We start from the raw sequence: 24709 nt of genomic DNA, 5'->3' as shown, positions 1-24709 counted from the left end.
TTTGACTGATAAACCTTTAACTACTTTCTAAATAATGCATTTATGGAAAACATTAATTACTGATAACACGATTATAACTGTGTATTTAATAACAGAAAGCGCAAAAACATCAAATAATTGGTGAATGCTAAAAGATTTACTGTGGTCTACTATAGTCTCATAAGGTAAAAATATCGTGTTTTATGCTAACTCGGTATCCTTCATAAGAACCATTGTTTTCGACATTTATTCATCCTTTTTGGAGTATTAAAACAATGTTATTAATTGTTGAAAATCTTTTCTTGGAGTAAGAGTGCATCTTTAACTTTGACTTTGTATAAGATTTTTTTTTACTTATTTAGTGTACCAGTACCTGTACTAGAACCACACTCAACAAGCTATGTACAGTGTACGAAATAACTTACCGTCGAATTGGTTATAACAAATTAGTTTACATCGAGGAATTATAAAGAACATGATAAATGTAAGTATGGACAAATAGAACCCTTAGCCCTTGTTTGAATTATTTCCTGTTGCATAAAGACAATTTCGTTCAAAGCAATTTTCTATATAAGAACAAGTAATCCAGGCGTCTCCTAAAATAAACTGTTGTCTGCTACCGTTTGCTTTTATGACAACTCAAGTTTTTTTTCGAAAACCGCTTCCTCATCCGGGTCCTTTCTCAACAAGTAATCGGCATGGGTCGTATGCACAATCCCGGGTAGGAATAATTTGTAAATTGGACTAGGATAGAACACATATAAAGCTTAAATTTTCACCCTATCGCGACAAAGGGCTTATCCATTAGCGAATATAATCATCATAAGAGCATAACCTTTGCTGTATTTTTGTAAAATACCCCCATTTTCCCACGTGTACCACCACATAGTTCCGAAGTTACTACATTTCACGGAATGGGTGATTTTGATGTCTTAGCAAATGATACAGATAGCCTAATAGTTCTTTCTTTTACGTTAATCCAAACAATTTAACATAATGCAATTTTTGTAAACTGTTTCTAACAAAATAGTTATTTGTGTCCCCATTTACCATTTCAGTAAGGGTATTTCCCAGTCAGCACTCCCATACAGGAGGTCGGTGCCTACAGTAAGTAAAGATTTGTGGATAGTTTTAGTACTTTATTCTCAGATATTAATTCAGTCAGTTTAAATAGTGGCTGGTACTTGTCATTGTGTAATTTTAGTGCTATATTTATGCACCAGTCAATTGTAAATCCCCCCCCCCCCCCCCAGGTCAGAGGAATAGCGGGGACTTTGACTTTTGGTCCAGCCAACCCCTGGTAAAATCCCCGCCAAATTCCCCCGCACCCAGGGACCTTCGGTAAGACCCATTCTTCGCTATATTTTGCGCAGAAAAACACCGCATTCACCCGGCACTGCGGGGCCACCAGAAAAGAAAAAAAACAGCCCATTCCTCGGCTACCCCTGGTATACCCCCGAACCGGGGGGGGGGGGGGGTGGTTACAAGTTACAATTGACTGGCGCATTAGTCTATATAGTTGAACTGGCTGTATCAGATGCATTAATCTTGGCCTTATCTTGAAGACAGTGGTTTAAAGATATTTATTGAACATAAGTATGTCTACTCTCCCTTACTTTCAGTGGCTGAAGTTGACATCTGAAGATGTACAGGAACAGATCTTTAAATTAGCAAAGAAGGGTCTCACCCCATCACAGATTGGTAGGTCATGTGTATTTCTGTAGTTTTATTTTAATGTTCATGCGTCAAGGTTGGCCTAGACGAATGAAAATTACCACATTTGTAAATTAACAACTGTTCGAGATTGTTTAATAAATGTCATGAATATAAATCCCGTCTAAATTTTAGATTATTGCGATTTATGAACATTTTAATACTGATATCAAGTATTTCACATATTCAACAGATGTTTTGCCTTTCTTCAGGTGTGATCCTTAGGGACTCCCATGGAGTTGCTCAAGTGCGTTTTGTTACGGGAAACAAGATCCTGCGTGTCCTGAAGAGCAAGGGTCTTGCTTCAGAGATCCCGGAGGATCTTTACTTCTTGATCAAGAAGGCTGTGAACATCAGAAAACATTTGGAACGCAGCAGAAAGGCAAGTACTTGAACATAAGCTTAAGACTAGGAGGTACATGTAAAGTAATGAGTTTAGTCAAATTGAATATTAAGAATAGAATATAATGGCATGCAGACGTTAGATTTTCTTCTGATGATTTTAAAATTGAGCAGTTGCTAAAACTTGCAGGGCCTTAGCATAAGAATTATGGAAACCAAAGGTGCTGCACTCTGTTCTTTTGTCAATCTGCCCGTATTTAGGCTATGTTAACTTTTAATGTGATCATAAGTACATACAAACTTTTATATTTAAAACGTTTCGAAATATAGACACAGTCTCAAAACTTTCCGGACATACTTGGCAGGTGAAACTTAATATTGCTTTTCCTAGCAATTTCTGTCAAATTCATTATGATAAAATTTGATTTATCCAAATACAGTCATTGTGTCCTTTTCTCAGATAGCACCCAGTCCCTCTTCTGCAGCATGCCCTTTTTTAAATCTGAATAAAAATCCAAACTAGTTTTGTACTTTTGGAAGCAGCAGTTTTAAAAACTTCAACACTAAATTAGTCTTAGAACTGATGCAGTGCGTTTGTTTTCTTGGCCAAGAAGCATTGCATTTTGAATGTTAAATTGAAAATAACTTGACTTCTCTGTGCAACCAGCCCAAATGTTATAACTGCACATTTCTCTTGTTCAAGCAAAGACATGTATTCTATTAGAGAACAATTTGCTAAGCTTAATCTTCTAACAATTTGTGCCTGATTTACAGGACAAGGATGCCAAGTTCCGTCTGATTCTGGTCGAAAGCAGGATCCACCGTCTGGCAAGATACTACAAGACCAAGAGAGTCCTGCCACCAACCTGGAAATAGTATGTTTATATTGAAGTTCACCTATTCAATAGTGTTGGGCATTGGGATTTTAAATCTTACACAAACTAATGACAAAAGTAATAGAATCAAGACAGTAAGATCATCATCACATTTCAATTGTTAACTTAAGATTTTTAGTCTACAAGATAACAACAGGCCTTGTTTAATTTCATTGGTCAATTTGAAAATAAGTTTTTTTTGGTCACTTTAGAAACTGTTTACTGTCGGGTTGATGCTTGAATTTGTAACTGACATTTAAATTAACAGTTGCAAATGTTGTCTATTTCAGTGCCTCCGCCACGGCTGCCGCTATGGTCCAGTAATTGTTTACCTGTACAGACTTAATAAAGAAAGAAAAAAATCAAAAAGTTTGTTTGGAATTGTGGTTTGTGTTGCATACCATTCTGGTGATAGATCTCAGACAGGAGTTGATCTCACAGTTTTGCTTTGTTTTCAAACAAAAACTAGTGCCTCTTTAAAATAGGGTTATGTTTTTGAGGTGTATCATTAGTTCAGAAAATGTAACTTCATAACTTTGTGTAACTGCAACAAACAAGGTACATCAGATGTCATGCAATGTGGAATTGGGATATGGTATTAGAGACACATTTTCAGCTGAAAAATATTATTTAATGGAATGTAAAGCTGGAAATTTACTGCAAGATAATGAACAGAAAAATGAAAATTATAAAGTCATGACCATGGATCGGCATTCTTAGTTTGCTATTTGGTCTTGATTAGTAGATGACGCCTAATGATTTTGAGGTCAAGGTCACAGTGACCTGGTTAAAAAACAATTTGTTGGTCACCAGGCTGAACGCCACACTTCTTTTCACTCAATGACGTGAGAATGTTTGGACCCAGGAACTTGATACTTGGTATGCTGGTTGGTCATAACCAGTAGATGACCTGTTTGTTGTCTTCAGTCAAAATTTAATGTCCATTGATTATTTACTCACCTACAACCAAAGCAATCTATAGTTTGGAAGTCCTTTCATTTCCTCTGGAGTTGAATAGGGGACACAAAGAATTAGTTCATGACCCCTGTGACCTTGACCCTTGAAGATACACACCTTGATTATGCACTCGGCACGATATCCCAGTAGTGAATGATGGTGTCAAAATCATTCAATGGATTGAGCAGACTTAAAGAGAAAATGACGAACAAAACAGCAACCATTTACTTGACCAGCATTTTGGACCAGTCGCTTTCATGGCCAAGACAGTCTGTGAGAAAGGCTTAAAGGCCTAGTTTAAGGAATGTTTGGCATGACAATCCCCTGCTGTGCATATCCTGCTAATTGCACTGATGTCACAGTAGGGGCCAATTTTCTGTTTGTTTATTGGCTCGGGTCCATTTCTATAATAAAACCTGCACAGCAGGATACTCAGATCTGAGATATGATTAGATCAAGATCAATACACAGAGGTTGTTTACAATACATGGTATGGGGGGGGGGTCACTTGTAGGCATGAATGTCTTGTTCTTTAAGTTCAGTAAAAATTGATTTAGACAAACATTTTATTTGAGCCTAAACAAGGCAGTCCAAAGGACAGCTATATCCCGCGGTTGTTTTTTAGTATATTTTGTTTTTCTCGCAACCTGACTGGTACGTTGAATCTGACCAAAATTGTACACTACCACTGGTCAAGAGTGGGAATATAGGAAATACAAGTTGTTTGATCGGTAACCTAAATATTCTTCGATATATGAACATATTGCTAGGTGATGTACTAAAAGAATAAATAGCTTCATAATGAGATCCCGTAGAAATGTTTGTTGTCACAACAAGTTTCTAAATAGTGGGTCACTCAATGAGGCCAACATTTGTACCAAGTTAAATGGTAATCCATCAATGCGTAAGTTATAGCGCTGACACAAGCATGTGTACTCTTACCTTTAAATGTCTTGTGTGACCTTGACCTTTAAGGCATGTACGCGGGTCAAGGTCACTGCACATCGTCTCAATAAGGACAACATTTGTACCAAGTAATATGGAAATCCATCAATGCATAAGTAAGTTACTAGTGTGGACACAAGCATGTGTACTCTGACCTTTAAATGGTTAGTGTGAACTTGACCTTTGTGGTATGGACCCGGGTCAAGGTCACTGCACATCGTATCAATGAGGACAACATTTGTACCAAGTAAGAAGGTAATCCATCAATGCATAAGTTAGTTATAGCCCGGATATGAAATGTTACAGATGGACGAAGTGCATTCCTAAAATCCCCTCCCCACTCCATTGCGGGGGATTAAAAAATCGTTATACACCAGCTTAATCCTTAAATATCTTGGTTCAAAAATATCTTTGCACAGTCAGAAACAAGTGAGTGTTGATTTTATCTTGATAAAACTTGGTATGAAGGTTGCCAATGAGGATACATGTGTTCATCCCACTGCATATTAGTAGATCAAAATAAATATTTGGCCATGCTGGAAATTATTACGCCCACGAGCAAAGATTAAAAAAGTAACTGTAGGGAACTTCTTTTTTATAGTCATCATGCAATTACTTTGTTTTACATGTGAATTCAGAGAATGGCTGTCGTTATGATTTTTGTGTTCAAATTGCGATTATATCAATGTTGATGAAAACAATAAAATGATGGACATAACTTGTCTTGTGGCAATCAAAGTAAAACTTCTGATTCAAATGTCATAAAAACAAAGGTTTTCACACTGCATTTAAGAAATATGCTGCTCTCTTCTCAAAACTCTTTAAAGAACAATTTGACATTTAACATATTTTAAATCACACATCTATGACAGCCACATATCTATACACAAATTATTTTCACTACGAACCAGCTTTCCATCGACAATGGTGAATGCATTTTTACTATATTTTGTCCCACCAAGATTGGAGAAAAAGCATCTACCATGGCCGCTTATGTGAGATCCAAACCCTCGCCCAGGTAAGCCTTGTTTCGGCAAAACACTATGGTTGGGATGAACATCTTACAAGACCAGTCATGGAAGATAATTATAATCTGCACTAGGACATGTGTATCTGCACTTATGGACACAGGTTTCAAATTAATGGAACTAACATGGCCTGTGTGAAAATTTATTTTGTGTAGAAATTACAAAATTGCACATTCAAGAACGTAATACAGCAACTCCAAGGTTTGTTCAACTTTACAATATCAAAATCATCAAGTATGAAATCAAAGATACAATAAATGTTCCAATATCAATTCTTGACAACATCTACATGGTTGGTGTGAACTTAGACGTCAACAAGAAAGGCCTCGAACTGTCCAAATTGTCTTTTCCTGAACTACAATCTCAATCATTTCCACTTACTCTCCTTCCATACCATAAAAGCAGTCATCAAAATTAGTCTTTTGGATGAACAAGCCGGAATCAAATACTACTGCTTGGCATGACATTTTTTAACAGGCCCTGCTGTATAAAACCCAGAATTTGTGCAAGCCCGGAAAGCATTTTACCAAATGCAGGGCTTTCGGGCTTGTGCTAATTTTTACCACTGTATGATAAGTAATCATCATAATAAATTATGTAAGCTGTAATAAAATTATTTTTACTACGTTTATCCGTGTTCTTGTGTTCTTTAAAAATTTAAACTTTAATTAAAAATAAGCAATACCTACTCTTTAATATGACTACCAACATGAAAACATTCAACAAAAAAGACCTAATAAAAATAGAAAAAAAGTACAAGTCCTGTAAAAAAATGTATAAAACTAAAAACATATATCACAGATAAAGATTTTACAGCAATATAACTAATACATGGAATATAAGAGAGATACAAATATATTATGAACAGACATCTGCAGCTTATATCATTTAAACCAGATACTTCACTGGGTTGGTCAAAATGAACCAGAATGTTTGTTGATTGGTCAAAATTTATCGAATAATTATTATCAACCAATCAAATTAGTTACTATCAACCAATCAAATCATTTCAATGTGCAAACTGGCCAAAAAAACAACACATGTGGGTTACTTATCCAAGTTGGATATAATTGACTGATCTTTGTATCATTTTATTAAAAACGCCTGTGCATTATTTAAGATTTTCAGACAACCAAGCGTGTAAGTGTGTCGTGTAAGCTGTGGTAATGTGGGTTATACTTCTACAATATATATTATGCTTAATTTTCCAAACTTCATTGAACATATTTGTTTGTCATTGTTTATATAAGAGGATTACTATTTCTGTTTCAATGTAAGATGGCAAAATATTTCAAGGAGTGAACATCATGATATTTATTTTATTTTAATAGTTACTTTTTGGTGTAAACAAAATAAATTGCAATCTTACACTGAGACAAAGTTTCTTTTATTTCATCCTTATAATTCAGCAATAATTTATCATTAATGGTAAAATTGCGCCAAATTTAAGCAAAATGACGTCATACCTGAAATTAAAATTATTTTTTCTTCCCTGTGGGATTAGATTTTTTTCTTACCTTGTATCGCGATAGAATTAGTACAAATAGTTTAATAATGTTTCGATGAACTCACTCTTTTAAATGGTGAGTTAATCAAGATATAAATCACCGTTATTTTTAAACAATTGCATGGCATGCAATAAATGAAACAATCGTATATGAAATTGTGGGGAGTTTCATATATTAATAAGTATTTGAAAATGCCCTTGGTTTTACATAATACAATGCAAGAGAAGGTATATGAACATATCTTAACAAATGATTAGATATGGTCAATGTTAATAACAACCAAATATGACACCAACATTAGTGCATTACCTCAACTTTTCCGTAAAAACAGCTTAGCTAAAATATATCTAGCTTATTGCTTCTCAAAACTTCTCTTTAACAGACTTAAAATACTTCCATATAAAAAATGTTTTTGTTTAATCGATTGTTTCCATGATTCCGAGGATATGCAAGGTATCTAATTTTCCGACGGATTTATGTTGATCGAGCGAAGCCCGGGATTTTCTGTAGCAACTTTGAGACCCAACCAAGAACCATGTTCCAGAGAACGCGTGCAACTGCGACACGCTTAACGAGCAGACGCCACACGATCACAAACACAACTATCTGGAAGGCTAACGTCAATCGCTGAAGTCTAAAATAGAAATTTTGTTTTAATAAATGATTGGCTTTCTAAAATATTGCAGTATTTACAAAACTCTCCTCTTAACACATTTATATTATCCCAGCTATTGCTAAGCACACATCTGTCATTCGGTGAACCAAACCTTGTCTGATTGATAATGAGACAATGCTTGTCCTCAAACTTGTAAGAGATGTTGATCATAACCTGCAGGTGACGGAATTGATGGGTCAGTAGGTAAAAGGTCATTGTGACCTTGAATTACAAAAAAGCTTGTGTGATTGATAACAGAAGTATTCTTGGGCCAGTGGTCCTCAAACTTGGTATGAAGGTTGGCCAATACCAGCAGTCGAACTTCAGCCTCTGTTAAAAAAGGTGAAAAAGCAGTGAATGTTTCTCCCCTACCCTACCATAGCTAACACATACCTGACCATAGCCTTTCTAGCATTGGGCAGATCGGATAGTTGTTCCTTGAGCACGTAACTCTTGGTTCCAAGGCAGTAGGCTTCCATGTATGTCGGCCAGTGAATGCACTTCGGGTTGAACTTGAAATTCTGAAAAAAGTGGAAAGGAAGATCTGATAATGATATGCTGTCACATGATCAAAGATAATGTTCAGGGCTATTCCAGTAAAACATATAACCCCGGGGGGGGGGGGGGGGGGGGGGGGGGGGAGGCAATTATTTAAACATTATAAAGGTGGGTGTCTTTTTTCGCTAATTTTGACCCCACAAGGGTAGTTTTGCTGCTGTAGGGGGATGGCAAAATTTAAAAGTGCCTTCCCGCAGGGGTTACATGTTTAAATGGAATAGCCCTCACGTAACAAACCTAATCCTGAACATTTACTTCAAGTAAGAGGGATTTAGGCCAAAGGCTCAAGGTCAAATTACACCAATTCAAATGACTTCTCAGCATTCTTTGGGTTTTTTAAACAAATGAAAGTGAATCAAATCTTGGTTATACCATCTCAGACCATTGGCTATAGTACTTTGCATCTTTATAGGTTTTAAAGCTGAATAGTTAGTGATTTAAAAAACAGGATGAACATGCTAGATCTACTTTTTTGTTTACATTTTCACTGCAATGTATGTAATCCTACTCCAGATGTTGTCGCTTTATCAAACAGGGTGGTAACATTCAACCAATTTAATTTTCTTACAAGAAATGTTATTTTTTTTAGTACACATGTGGAGCTGTCTTATGTATATGGTATTGGGTGTCTTGAACACTAGAAATCATTGTTATATCGCAGTTAGGTATCATATTTCATTATGCCAAATCACTTCTTTACACTTAAAGTTAGAAACCAAAATATGATGTTATAAGTACCAACCTTCTTGTCTTCCTCAGACAACAGCCCTTCAAGCATGTACATGTTGTCGTAGGAGAACTGCCACTCCCGTGTTGTGAAAAACTCCAGAGTTCCAACTGCCTTCCTTAATTTGTCTTGGATTCGAACGAACCTACAATATATTTATTTGTTTATGTCATTGTTGTTTTATATTTGATGTTTTCTTAATGAAGTGAGCAAAGTGAAAACTTCTTTGAGGTATGAATTGAAGATTCATGTTTGAAGATTCATGTGATTGTGACTGCATGGGAGTTTGAACCATTCTGAGCATTTTGCCTTTCTTCAGTAGAGGACAAATGAAGAGAAAGTGGTATGTCGTCGCCTGACTTACACACCTACAAAATGATAAGGGAATAATATTTTTAGCGTAGAGATGATGATTCAGCAAACTACTATTGTTGTGGACGCGAGATGGCAGGAACTGCAGCCAACATTTCCCTTAATAGTAATCCAGAATCTAGGTGGGTTTGGCTTACCAAAATAAAGGTATTTTTAAATCCAGAGACCTTGACCTTGGAACGTTGCCGTTCCAACACGGGTCCTGTCCATCACCTTGATGGCTAGAACATGTATACATGGTTTTGCAACCTATTTCCTATTATACTTCCCTAACAAGAAGTTCGACCTTTGTGTTTTTGTCAACTAAAAATTTAACTCAAATTGGTACCTGAAGAATGAGCCCAGGATGGATGCACTCTAAGCATTATTATTTATTTAAAATATTGTCTTTATTTAAAATATCACCACAAAAGTTACACTCACATTCTGCGTCTCCCGGACAGCCACATGTACAGGTCCATTACATAGGCAGGCAGCAAATGGTCAAACAGCACATTGGCATCATGCCACACTCTGAAATATGCAACATCTATGAAAACATGACATCACATAGGCAGGCAGCAAATGGTCAAACAGCACATTGGCATCATCCCACATTCTGCAATATGCAACATCTATGAAATCATGACATCACATAGGCAGGCAGAAAATGGTCAAACAGCACATCTGCATCATGCCACACTCTGAAATATGCAACATCTGTGGAAACATGACATCATAAAGGCAGGCAGCAAATGGTCAAACAGCACATCTGCATCATGCCACAATCTGAAATATGCAACATCTATGAAAACATGGCATCCCATAGGCAGGCATCAAATGGTCAAACAGCACATTGGCATCATGTCACACTCTGAAATATGCAACATTTGTAAAAACATGACCTCTTATATGCAGACAGGAAATGGTCAAACAACACATTGGCATCATGCCACACTCTGAAATATGCAACATTTGTAAAAACATGACATCATATATCTAGACAGAAAATGGTCAAACAGCACATCGGCATCATGCCACACTCTGTAATAAGCAACATTTGTAAAAACATGACATCATATATCCAGACAGAAAATGGTCAAACAGCACATTGGCATCATGCCACACTCTGTAATAAGCAACATTTGTAAAAACATGACATCATATATCTAGACAGAAAATGGTCAAACAGCACATCGGCATCATGCCACACTCTGTAATAAGCAACATTTGTAAAAACATGACATCATATATCCAGACAGAAAATGGTCAAACAGCACATAGGCATCATGCCACACTTTGTAATATGCAACATCTATGAAAACATGACATCATATATGCAGACAGGAAATGGTCAAACAGCATATTGGCATTATGCCATGCTCTGTAATGGGAAACTTAAACCTATATTGATATAAATGTGTACCTCACTTGTTTATATAAATATATAATTGTATACAGTACTATGACAACTTAACACTAGTCTATATAGTACCATTGTAATGTATAGAGTACTATAACAACTTAACACTAGTCTATATAGTATTATTGTACTGTATAGAGTACTATGACAACTTATCACTAGTCTATATAGTATTATTGTAATGTATAGAGTACTATGACAACTTAACACTAGTCTATATAGTATTATTGTACTGTATAGAGTACTATGACAACTTATCACTAGTCTATATAGTATTATTGTAATGTATAGAGTACTATGACAACTTAACACTAGTCTATATAGTACCATTGTAATGTATAGAGTACTATGACAACTTAACACTAGTCTATATAGTATCATTGTAATGTATAGAGTACCATGATGACTTACACACTCTTTGTGAACCTTGGGTTGGGAATTCTTGCAACATTCTCTAACGGATTCTTCATCAGACAATCGAACGACAATTTCTCTAAAAATATAATAAATAATGTCCACTGAGGCCACAATCAATAAACAGTTGTTTGATGTTTACATGCAACCAGATTAATATTTAGCCAATCTGATGAACATATTTTTGTCTCTTATTCATTTATACAGTAAATTAACTTCTTAGGAAGTAAGAAGACGTAAAAAAGTGGGTAGGGAAATGCATAATAAATTATTAATGAATTTTACAGAAGATCATACAAAAAAATAGCAGAGAAATCAGGAAAAACCTCAATGCTTAGTACACAGGGAAAAACAATAACAATACATTCAAAGTCTGTTAATATGATTTATAGATTGGGACAATCATTTTAATCCTATTCTGGGTTGAATAACTGCTGACTATATATAAAACAAGAGCTGTCACAGTATGTGACGAATGCCCCCGATTGTGACATTGACCTATGAACAAGGTCAGTACATGAAAAGTTGATCTTGCCTTTACATGTCAAATACATATGGCAAGTAATTTAAATTGCCTGTAAACATAAAAAATACCACCCATAGTTGACAACCCACACTGTTATGCCCTTATATATGCAGCATTCCATTGTGAATAAACACCCAAGTGTGACCTTGACCTTAGAGTTGGGACACGGGTCTGTCATGCAACACGTCGTCTTGGCATGTGGAACACATGTGGCAAGTTATCTTAAAATCTGTCCATACAAGGGAAAGTTACAGCCCGGACACGAGTTATTGAGCCGGACACACGGACGGACGGACGGACGGTGCGATTTTAATATGCCCTCCTTCGGAGGCATAAAAATCCATAAGCTTGGCCTGTCAGATTGTAATAACTAAAAATAAGCAATGATTGGAAACAAGCCTGGCCTTTTCATTTTGGGAAATTTTCACACATAAACACTTTTTATATTGAAAAATTAACTGTTTAAGTGTTTTCGATTATAACTGCTTTGCACTATTAAGCTGTAATAAAATGTTTCTTATGAAATATAAGATGGGTTGGTATTTATTTTCAATGCAGGTTTTTCCTGCCGTAAGGTTTTTTTGTAACTCGACTTAAAACATAGCATAAATTTGGTATGGCCTTATCTACATGTACATGTATATATAAGTTATGACACTCACCCATTTCGCCCCATGTCATTTTGTTGATACCCCCTGATGTGCAGTTAAATACCTTGATTTCATCTGGCCTGAATAATACATATGTAATTGGTTTAAACATTATATTTTTTACCATGATTGTGAAGAAAGTTATGATAACTTTTACTAATTCACTCTCGTTAGCAGAATGTTGTGTGTGTGATTGTGTCGTGGGGAAAACTGGAGAATCCATAGAAAACTCAATAGTCAGGCTTGGTGACCACTAACCAAACTCACATACATCCAGGCTGGGAATAGAACCCGGGTTTCTAACCAATATGCTTACCTGACAATCTAATAGATAAGTAACTGAGCATCAGTAAAAACTTCATTTCTTTATCACAAGTATACATTTAGTGAAGCCTTTAAATTAAAACAAATAAATTACGGATTTTTAAACAGTGGAAAGTTAAAAACAATTTTAAAAACATGTGGTGTGCATTAACAGCTTTAATGTTTATTTCATAAACTTTATTACATATTATCTATGGCATTCTATCCACGATACTCCCAAACCTGTCTGAACATTTTAAAAGACCATGAATAAAAAAAGACAAAAATATTGGCAGCATTGATTGCATCTTACTTCATCCCTAAAAGTTTCATTTCAAAGGTTACAATTTAATTTCAACTTACAAGGTCTTCACATGAACTTTTTCATGAAATAAAATATGTTATAACCAGAGTTTAAACCAGAAAATGAAAAGGTTCCAAGTGGCATTAATTTAAGAAACAGACAGAAATTGTTCGCCTTTATAAATGTCTGAATTGCTAAAAAACACATACTTGTGAACAGCTGTGTACCATCCTACAGCAATCAGCATGTTTGTGGCGAGGTCCGCGGGAATGAGGTCGGCCGTTGCATCGTGGTCACCCTTCATGATCCTCAACACACCCTTACCGATCTGACATGTACATGTAGGTAAAGTCATAAAGGTAAGATCTATTTTACAACACAATCTTGAAGAAGTAACATTATAAGCTCTGTAGAGCTTGAACACTTGTACAGTTATTTTTCCTTAAATTTGAACATGCAACCAAGAACCAGTACAATTCCTGGTAGATAACTAGAACTAATTATCACAGAAACTCTGAGTGGGCATTAAACCACGGACCCTCTTGTAGAGTCAGACAAGCTAACCACTCAGCCATCGCCACCAATGTATATCACTTTTTATGTCTCATTCATTTTCTGCTTTCTATCCTTTTTTCTTTAATATCAAAATATATAGTGCAATATAACTTTAGTGTTTGCCACAGTTGCAAATACATTATTGGCTTCTAGCAGTGATTTGATTTAATCTCGGCAAAAAATGTTTATTTCTATAACCTACTTGACATATCTTTCACATAAACAGTTTGAATGTGCCAATAATACCATTAATATCTTACTTCTGCTGAGAAAAGATGGTCTAAGAGTTAAAGATGCACTAATACTCCCAAATAAAATTTACCACCATTTATAATATTGTATTAATATTCAAAAAAGGATGATTAAATGTCGGAAACAATGGTCTTATGAAAGATACCAAGTTGAATTTGAAATAATTGAGCATAAAACATGGTGTTTCTACCTTATACAACTATAGTTGACCATAGTAAATCTTTCAGCATTCACCAATCATTTAATATTTTTGCGCTTTCTGCTATTAAATACACAGTTACAGTAATCAGTAATTAATATTTTCCATAATTTTTTTTATTTAGTTAGTAGTTAAAAGTTTATTGAATTTATGTTTGTTATGTACATGTTTATGTATTGATTTTGAATAAGACAGTCACTTTAAGCCTATGAAATATAATTTCTAAAGTATAACACTTACCTTACCATTAAATCATCAGTCATGATTCTGTGATTCATGATATTTATGAACCAATGTTTCATGTACTTTTAAAATAGTTAAGTTAATCCATTAAAAACATACTGCAGCGAGAAGTCCGGTCGGTCCATTTACATTGTCCACCCATCCCTGAAAACAAGCACATTTCTAGAATAACCATACAATATTTGCTGCTAAATTATGTAATTGAAATTCTCAAGTTCCTGTGGTTGAAATTAGCACAAGCCCACACACCCTGCTTATTGGACTTGCTCAAATTCTGGATTTAATATAGCAGGGCTTTTGTAACAAGAGGCCCAAAAGGGCCTATGCTCTACTGGCATGGCTCGTGCCGAGGTTGTTTGCGTTGTCGCACTGGTCCCTTGTGGGATGATCTCCGTGGGGGGGGGGGGGGGGGGGGGGGGGGCAGTAATGACCCCAGGGGCATAATTTGAACATTTACATGTAAACTTGGCTAAAAATAGACTTAGCTAAAAATAGCATTTTTTTTATACTTTCAAGACCCATAATCCAGGCATGCATGGGCAGATCTGGCTGGTTTTCATAAGGAACCGAGTTTTAATGGATATCTTTATACAGTACAAGTTTCATCAAGATACAATCAAAACTGAAGACTGTATCATGTTCACAAGCAATTGTTTACAGACAAACAGATTTTTTTTATACTTTCAAGGCCCATAATCTAGGCATGCATGGTTTTCAAAAGGAACCGAGCTCTAATGGATATCTAGATACTGTACAAGTTTCATCAAGATACAATCAAAACTGAAGACTGTATCGTGTGCACAACCAAATGTTTACACAATAGCATTTTTTTTATACTATCAAGGCCCATAATCTAGGCATGCATGGGCGGATCTGGCTGGTTTTCAAAAGGAACCGAGCTCTAATGGATATCTACCGTAGATACTGTACAAGTTTCATCGAGATACAATCAAAAATGAAGACTGTATCGTGTTCACAACCAATTGTTTACAGATGCACGGACGCACGGATGGACATACTACGTACACATTACTATCGCATAAGCTCTTCTGGCCTTTGGCCAGTAGAGCTAAAACTTTGATGCCAAGAACTTGTACTGATAAGAATTTGGGTTTATGATTAAAAAGTTTAATCTCAAGGAATGATTTTCTTTAAGCTGCACTCTTAACAGATTTACCCTTTTTACAACTTTTTTATTTTTTATCTTGTAAAAAAGATTTTTTTTTGCGTAAATATCTGCAAACCAATGATAAAAGATTGCTGACAAAAGATCAGACAGCAGATTTGCATATTTGATTTTCGTTACTAAAGGTTTAAGAATAATGCATAAAACATTCATTTTTTAACTTAAATATAAAAATCTGTGATCTAATTTTTCGCCAGCAGTCTTATATAACTGGTTTAAATGGATTTTCGCAAAAATTGGCTCATTCAAAGACAAAAAATAAAAAAGTTGTCAAAACATTCAATCTGTGAGAGTGCAGCTTTAAAAAGTATTATTACATAATGTACATGTGTACCAATAAACACATTCCAGTTTTTCCTTTCATTAAATATATCTATTAAAACATTGGAAAATAAGAGTGAGGCAAACTTGAACGCTCTTCTTTAAAAAAAAAACAAAAAACAGTTGAATAAGGAGCACAACAAGCCAGATATTGAAGTCACAGTTATGGGCCTTGATAAACATGTGTGCATTGTCTCTGGCAAGATTTGCACCATGATTATTTGTCTAGAATGCTTTGTTAGTCATTGTCAAGGTAATTGTTTATTCATGCCACCATCTGACACCTTGAATGTTATTCCTTGAAGAAAAGGGTCAAGCTAAAAAAATATTAAAAACACATACCAATAACAATGCATTTTTAATTATCAACATTTCTTTACGCAAGTTAACTCATAAACAACCTGGTCACTGATATAAATCTCTTACCCTGAAAGGCTCCTGGTACGTAGCCCCCACAATGGACGGTCTGAAGATGGCTACAGGCAGGGAGCCAGCCTCTTGTTTGATGAGGTATTCGGCTATAGACTTGGTGTATGTGTAAGTGTTGGGACGGGAACCAATCATCTTTGGGGTCAGAGTGTTCATTGTCTCAGCATCCATCCAACTGTTAAGGATGTAAGTAAAATATCACAGTGTTAAAGATGCACTCTGACTCATATTCCCAAATAAGAAAAAAACACAATTAATAATATTGTTTGAATATTCCAAAAGAGATGGATAAATGGTGAAAACAATGAATGAAGGACACCGAGTTTGATTTGAAAGAAATGAACATAAAACACTACCTTTATTAGACTATAGTAGACCATAGTAAATCTTTTAGCATTCACCAATCATTTAATATTTTTGCGCTTTCTGCTATTAAATAAACAGTTACAATCTTGTTATCAGTAATTGATATTTTCCATAAATGCATTACAGTTGAATACGGTTAAACTGAAATCATAGGGACCCAACAGATTATTTCAGAAAATGACAGTGTCCGCCAATTATAGATGACATAAAATTAGGGATGGCAACGAGTACCCGAGTACTCGATCGAACATCCGAGTACTCGAGTACCAAATCACTACTCGAGTACTCGAAAAAAAATCTATAAAGATCACCAAATACACGATTTACAGACAATGGTTAGTTGCCAAGATTTACGGTCCCTCTAATCCCCGCTGTGTACACAATTGACCTCTATCAATTAGTTGATAGTTGCAAACTGTCAACAAAGGACCCCTATTTCAAATTAGCACTGATGTCAATTAGCGAAGTTTTGATAGCGGTACTTTCACCGACACAATTCTATTGTATACCAATTAGAGACCTTTCATCAAACAATGGACGCTAACGAGCGAAAGAGTATCGAGAATTGATTTCTTAATGGGCGTATTTAAACCGTATTTTAACTATTTTTGCAATGATTACCACAATGCATTGGTTGATATTTTAAATCAAGAATTATGAATATTAATGAGGTAAACAAGAATTACACAGTACGAAAAACTATCATTTAAAAAAATAAAATAATTGTAGAGTAAACAACTGAACAACTGAACTTCGTATTGAATCATCAGTTTTATGTATGCTATTAATTTTCGTTCATTGTAATTCTGATTGTTGTTCATTTCTGCAGTTCAAACTTGTATAAAATGAAACGAATAAGACAAAATAAAAGCCTGAAACAACATTTGTTTTCTTTTTATATCATTTTTTTGTTAAAATGCGTAATGAAAGTTTACTTTAAAGGTGAAAATGACCAATAATACGACCAACGCACAATAAACGTCATTAACGATACATGTATACACTATCTTGTCTTTGCGAACACATAAGCAATTTTTCCGAGTAATCGAGTGCCCGAGTACTCGATCGAACAATTGTCCGAGTACTCGAGTATTAATTTTACTACTCGTTGCCATCCCTACATAAAATACTAAGTTGTGAAGATTGCAGTTGGTTACATGTTACCAATACGTTACATTCGGTTTGAATAATGTTTGGTATACAAAAAAATATTTGTTGATGACAACTAATTTGTTATTATACTACTTTATTTAAACAGAATAAAACATTTTAAACAAAATGACAGCACATGTATGCATTCGGAACATAGCACAGATTGTTTGATAGCGGGTGGAGTGAGCAATGCAGCAAACGAATTTGATAAGGCAGACAATTTCGAATGATATTCAGGTTGTGTTAACCAGCAAATATTCAGGTGGTGGTGTGTAAGCTTATTTATACTCGCACTCGGAACTTGCCCATTCGGTGAGTGCTCTATTTAAATTGTTAGTCATTTTAGGTTTTTGGAGCATAGTGCACAGACAGAATGTAACTCTGGTTATAGCTGACCTAGTTCTTTAACGTGCACCAGTGTATAGCACTGTTACATGGGACCCCCATTAAACATCCCTCCCGGAAGACGATTAGTATTTTTTTTTTTGGTAATGCGACAGAGAAGCGAATCTGCGACCCCTGGATTGATAGTCAAGTGTGTTACAACTAGACCACAAATCTGCCATATTTAGGTTGTGTTAACCAGCAATTATATACACTGTATCTCCAAATGTATCGCTAATTTTCTGACATCCATGTTTGTAACATACGCATGCTCAATGTCATTCTTTTACAAGTGCTAGTTGTGCTCCATAATGTCACCTCAAGCCGATGCCCAAGTGAATTAAAGTATAGTCATTAGTGGGAAAAGCTATGACATGATCAAGTTCGAAAAAAGAATTGATAAATAGGTGTGAAATTCCAAATCTGGACCGTAATTTTTACTTCGGAATAGCGATTATTTTGGACTAGAATTTCGGATAAAAGATTAAGTTAAACAAAGAAGGAGTAAAATATGGACAAAAAAATACTTTCGAAATAGCGATAATTTTGGATAAATGGTGTTCGGAATAGCGGTGTTAAACTGTATTTAGTAAGTAGTCAAAGGTTTATCAGTCCTAATTGATGTTTGTTATACATGTCTATGTATTGATTTTGAATAAGAGTGTCACTTTAACCTAAATCTTGTATTGAACATATAACACAGCAATGTACTTATCCTAATCTTCAAACAAATCTCAATGATTCCTATACATGCATGATGGAAGGTCAATTGACTTCTTTGTCTTCAATTTAAGAAGTTTTAATACCAAAGATGGAAGATTAAGTCTCTCAAACATTAAAAAATACTTCACTATCGTACATTATGAGCAACTAAAACTAGCCAGTTGGATATAAACCACATTAATTAGAATGACCTTAAATGTAACATTAACACAACATTTGGTATTGCCAACTTGCAAGCATTCTCTTTTGGAAATTTTGTCCAAATTTTTTTAACTTTTTATACTTCCAAAGGTTTTGGAAGTTTTAACCCATTTCAAGGGAGTGATATATTTCCAAACTTTTTTAAAGCTGCACTCTCACAGATTGAACGTTTTGACAACTTTTTTTTACTTTTTTGTCTTGGAACGAGCCAATTTTTAAGAAAATCCATGGAAACCAGTTATATAACACTGCTGACAAAAAATTAGATCGCAGTTTTTTATATTTCAGTTCAAAAATTGATGTTTTATGCATTTTTTTTAAACCATTAGTTTAAGCCATAAAACATTAATTTTCGAACAGAAATATGAAAATCTATGATCTGATTTTTTGCCAGCAATCACATATCATTGGTTTGCAGATATTTACGCAAAAAATTGCTCTTTCCAAGACAAAAAAAAAAAAAGTTGTAAAAAATGGTATATCTGTGAGAGTACAGCTTTTAAGGAAGCCCTGTAACATATTCATTAAATAAAACTCCTGCAGCCGATTTCTAAAAAACAAATGTCTAAACTGACTAATCATGCAGATTTTCTTAAATGCTCTCAAGAAATCTTACCTCAAGTAAACCCAGTAAACCTCTAGCATTAGTTATCCCTACATAGTTACACTAAATATAAAAAAAAAAATATATATATATTTTAAACCAATGCATTTTTGTCAGAAAATTTATATACAATACCTGCATGCACTAAGCAGTTGATCGGGTTTTAGTGGTGGGTCATAAATATCCTCCGTTATCTTTTCCTGATCACAGTTGGCATACGCTGTGGATATGTGCGTGAAGGAGGCGAGGTTTGGCAGTTTCTTACAAATCTCTAGCATGCTCTTGACGCCTGATACATTCATCTCCGCCGACAACCTACAAGCAACAAAAATATCAGCATGATAGGTTAGAGCTTTACAATACAAATTTAAAAAGATGCTTATTTCAAGATATGAACAGCCTACAGGCTAATACGATCATGGCATATGTAATATGTACTATGGTCATACAGCTGGGTTTATTTACTTTTTATAATTATCTTTTTTTTAAAGAAGGCTTCATTCAATGGTTACATTTACATTGTAATATATTACGTTTGCATTGTAACATGTTACATTTTAATTTTATAATCTGAAAGCAGTTTTGATTTGTTCGTTAAGAGTCATAGCTTACAATTTTTTTAAACAATAGTTTAAGACAGGTATATGTCTTTATATTAAATTTCTCTTACTTCATTTCTTCATCAAACTTGATTGTAGCAGCAGAGTGGAATACAACGGACACTTCCTTAGACAGGATGTCAAGGTCTGACTGATCAATACCAAGTCCCTCTTTGATAATATCACCTTCTATGGCCTTGCATTTGCTCCTGAAATCGGGATTATCAGCCTTTACCTTCCCAAAGAGCTGAAAATATACGAGGTATGCAAAAATTTGCAATTCAACTGACAACATATGTTTGTACATGCATCATATCTAATTCATATGTACCTGGATAATGATCAGCATTTCAAAATTATATTTTGTCCAATATGATTGCAGTATTTTAAAAAATTGCCTTAGATTTATTTTTGTCATTCAGTCAGCCATTATTGATTTTAATCAGGTTGATTGGTTGCTTTAAATCATGCTAGGCCAGTAGACAAAACATTCTTTTGGAAATGATGCCCTAAGCTATGATAATATACAGCCAGTGTAGATGTCAATGTGTTATTTTATACTTATTTCGAGATGGTTTCATTGGCAAACAATTGAAATCATGATATAGGGCTATTGTATTTTTATTTATTTATTAAATACATAAGAAAGCTGAGATTTTGTTTTGATAAGAAAATGTTTAAGACTTAAAATGATTAATATAAAGATTACAGCGTATTCATAGTTTATTTAGTTGCATGATCAAGATGGATCAATCACCAAAGCAGTTATTGTTGGAGGTTGTTGGTTTACTAGTTAATCCATTGAATAATGCAACCATGTGCTTATATTTATTTACAAAATATAATCCTATTATTAGTTTGTTTGATTGACAACTGGCCACTGGTCAAATGAGGCCACTATCAAATTTCTTAATTACTAAACTTCATTTAAAATCAAATTATGTAATAGTTCAAGTAAGATTAAGAATGGGCATAGTGAGCTTTGGAACGAGCCTTTCTTACACTAAGATATTACTTTGGGCCAGCTAACTGACTTAGCATACAACCTCAATGACTGACACATTGTCAAAGCAAAATCTGACACAGGGAGTCAGTATCGGGCGAGTGGCAGTAGGCTTACCTTTGAACACCCCGAATATTGAAATTTCTAATGATTAACGGCATTACTTTATGAATTTGCAATTTTATTGGCTGAGAATGTAGGTTGTATTCTATTGATTAAATACACTTATTCATTGACAAATAAAACATATCAAGACAAAACAACTAATGGAGTCTCAAATAAAATGGGTAGAGAATGGAAAATCAGGGCTCTCGCGAGGGGGCGACTTGGACGAAGTGGTCGCCTAAAATTCCCAGACTTCGCCCATTTGTATCATCAAAGCGACATTAACTTCGCCGAAAATTTTAGCACATTGTAAATCTGTCAATCAGCGAGTATTTGGCCACTGTCCAATTAGTCAAAACATCGCAATTAGCCATTCATAAAATTTGATAATCTCCTAATCCGATGATTGGGCCGTGTCATCCAATACCAAAACATCGCCGGTAGGCGGAGCTATCGAAAGTTAACCAATCAGAATGTACATTGAGAAGACCCTGATCAAATGATATACATTCGTTAAAATGAGATAGAAATGGCGACATAATTATGAACAAGAGCTGTCACAGTATGTGACGAATGCCCCCGAATGTGACATTGAGCTACGAACAAGGTCAGTACATGAAAAGTTGATCTTGCCTTTACGTGTCAAATACATATGGCAAGTTATTTTAAATTGCCTCTGAACATAAAAAAATACCACCCATACTTGACAACCTACACTGTTATGTCCTTATATTCAGAATTCCCTTGTGAATAAACACTTAGTGTATCTTTCACCTTAGAGGTAGGGACATGGGTCTTACACATGACACGTTGTCTTCGTATGTGGAACACATGTAGCAAGTGATTTTAAAATCTGTCCATACAAGGGAAAGTAACAGCCCTTACACGACAACCTATACTCTATGTCCTTATATGCAGCACTCCATTGTGAATAAACACTAAGTGTGACCTTGACCTTTGAGGTAGGGACACGGGCCTTGCACACGACACGTCGTCTTGGTATGTGGTACACATGTGGCAAGTTATTTTAAAATCTGTCCATACAAGAGAAAGTTACAGCCCGGACACGACAACCTATACTCTATGTCCTTATATGCAGCACTCCATTGTGAATAAACACTAAGTGTGACCTTGACCTTTGAGGTAGGGACACGAGTCTTGCACGCCACATGTCGTCTTGGTATGTGGAACACATGTGGCAAGTTATTTTAAAATCTGTCCATACAAGGGAAAGTTACAGAGCCGGACGGACGGACGGTGCAATTTTAATATGCCCACCTTCGGGGGCATAAAAATCGTGTCAAGCATTAATGAAGTTATAAAGTAATTCATATATGTATTGAACAAACAATGCAAGACATTTTAAACAGTGTTGCGTTTGAAGCAGACGGTCATAGCCATCTCGGGCCATCGGCAAGGTGGCGCTCAGAAAATCAATAACATGACGTATCACCAAATATTTAATATTGGTTTTAGTGAAATGCACATGATAAAAAAAATTGATTTGTAAACACAACAAATATTATTTGACTTGCTTTATGTAGAGTTTTAGTACTTACATTATTTTCCTCCTGTTTACGATGTCAAAAAAAATCGGCGAGATTGCCATTTTGTCAGAACAATTTTCAGAGTTAATTTCTCAACCTCCCATTATGTATTGGTAAAGTTTTCATCAAGGACCGTGATTTAAATGTCATTTGGTTCTTAAATGTCAGCATATTTAAAATCATTTAGCCAGAGACAAGTAAATAACAGCATAGCTGAATGTGACATTCGTACCCAATCCCGAACGTACCAAAATAAGATTCGTCCCCCTACTATATTGTCAGTTAACTTATAAGTCATTTTGATTGTTTCAAATCCTTAGCTGTCTTGGTTTTTGTTTCATTTTAGATGCTATTTGGAGATAAACTATGTGACATTGACAAATACACTTTTGCTGAGCCAAAAACGATACATTATTTTATGAACATTTTATCTAGTTATAGCAATCAATTTGAATGTGAATATAAACTGAGGTGTGGTATGGCATAGTTTTTGCATCAGGTGTTATGAAAAGTATAACTTCTCCTTAAAGTCTCCCCACTTCTCCCTAAATTGACTGAAGGGAGAAGTCACTTCTCCCAAAATATTCAGCCTAGTGAGAGCCCTGAAAATTGCAACTAATCCATTCGGACAACCGTCACAACCTAGTTTCCTGCAACAACATTGCGGTTTGTCTTTAAGGAGATGTATATTCAATGGGAACATATTTTTTTTCCAATTAATTGGGTATTACAACCATGATAAATGACTGTTTTATTTTCCAACACATTCAAGAAGATATATGACAGGTGCATGCATGTTAACTTGTAATAAAAGTCATGCTTTGACCCTAGTATGACCGATGATGTCTGAGAGTGCATTGGAATAATACTGAGTAAAGAAATAAATACCTTGGATTCTAATATTTCTTCTAGCCTTTCTTGTGTTTCCTTTCCTTTCTTAGGTCTAATGAGAAGGTAAACACATTTAACATCCGGACAAGATCGCAGCAGTTTTTCTACAAGGATTTTACCCAGAAACCCAGTGGCTCCTGTGATGAAGATACTGCGCCCTGCGTAGAACTCTGGTATTGATGGGACGGACGACATCTGTCAAGATTCAAGATTATAGTCGGTTAAAAGTGACACATTAATGCATTTGAAGTTATAACTATTTAGTAATTAATAACCAAATTCAGTCACAAAATAAACAAAAAAAAGCATTAACAAATCACTGCCAACATTTACAAGTAAGTGAGTCATGTTTTAAATTGAAAAAAATAGTAATATCTTGAAAAAAAAATTATAATACAAAAAAAAACACCCAAGGACATGTGAAAAAAAACGAATAGGTGAGACTGAAATAAGTAAATAATGCAAGTTTGAACAACATTGTCCGAATAATGTTAATCCGAAATCTATCTAAGATGTAAACATTATATCAAATGTTTTGCCAATTGAAAAGAAAAACCCTATTAAACAAATACTATACAGTTCACTTTTAAAATAAAACATAAAATCAACAGCAAATAATTGTCAAACATATAAAAAATATCAAATATTTACCTTGTCAAGTGACAAGCTCGGAAGTCAGATGAAAAAGGCC

At 35.0% G+C, this 24709-nt stretch overlaps 2 protein-coding genes across 2 annotated transcripts; one reads left to right on the top strand and one right to left on the bottom strand.

Moving 5' to 3' along the window:
* Window positions 1-603: 603 nt before the first annotated feature.
* LOC128231849 (40S ribosomal protein S13) lies at window positions 604-3278 on the top strand. The gene is made up of 6 exons (XM_052945075.1): window positions 604-700; window positions 1038-1086; window positions 1602-1680; window positions 1905-2074; window positions 2809-2909; window positions 3200-3278. Exons 1-6 carry the CDS (start codon window positions 678-680, stop codon window positions 3231-3233), a joined length of 456 nt encoding a protein of 151 aa, XP_052801035.1. The 5' UTR covers window positions 604-677; the 3' UTR covers window positions 3234-3278.
* Window positions 3279-5967: 2689 nt separating this feature from the next.
* LOC128231977 (fatty acyl-CoA reductase 1-like) lies at window positions 5968-24709 on the bottom strand. Its single transcript, XM_052945287.1, has 13 exons — window positions 24670-24709; window positions 24016-24213; window positions 20544-20719; window positions 20009-20188; window positions 16441-16618; window positions 14607-14651; window positions 13468-13586; window positions 12664-12731; window positions 11473-11554; window positions 10083-10172; window positions 9303-9432; window positions 8396-8523; window positions 5968-7981 (listed from the first exon to the last, which is right to left on the bottom strand). The coding sequence occupies exons 2-13, from the start codon at window positions 24211-24213 to the stop codon at window positions 7822-7824; spliced, it is 1554 nt and encodes a 517-aa protein (XP_052801247.1). The 5' UTR covers window positions 24670-24709; the 3' UTR covers window positions 5968-7821.

The sequence above is a fragment of the Mya arenaria genome, chromosome 4, assembly GCF_026914265.1.
Source record: "Mya arenaria isolate MELC-2E11 chromosome 4, ASM2691426v1".
In the NCBI taxonomy this organism is placed as follows: Eukaryota; Metazoa; Mollusca; class Bivalvia; order Myida; family Myidae; genus Mya; species Mya arenaria.
Note: the sequence above shows the minus strand (reverse complement) of the source record. Positions and strands in the feature narration are given on the sequence as shown.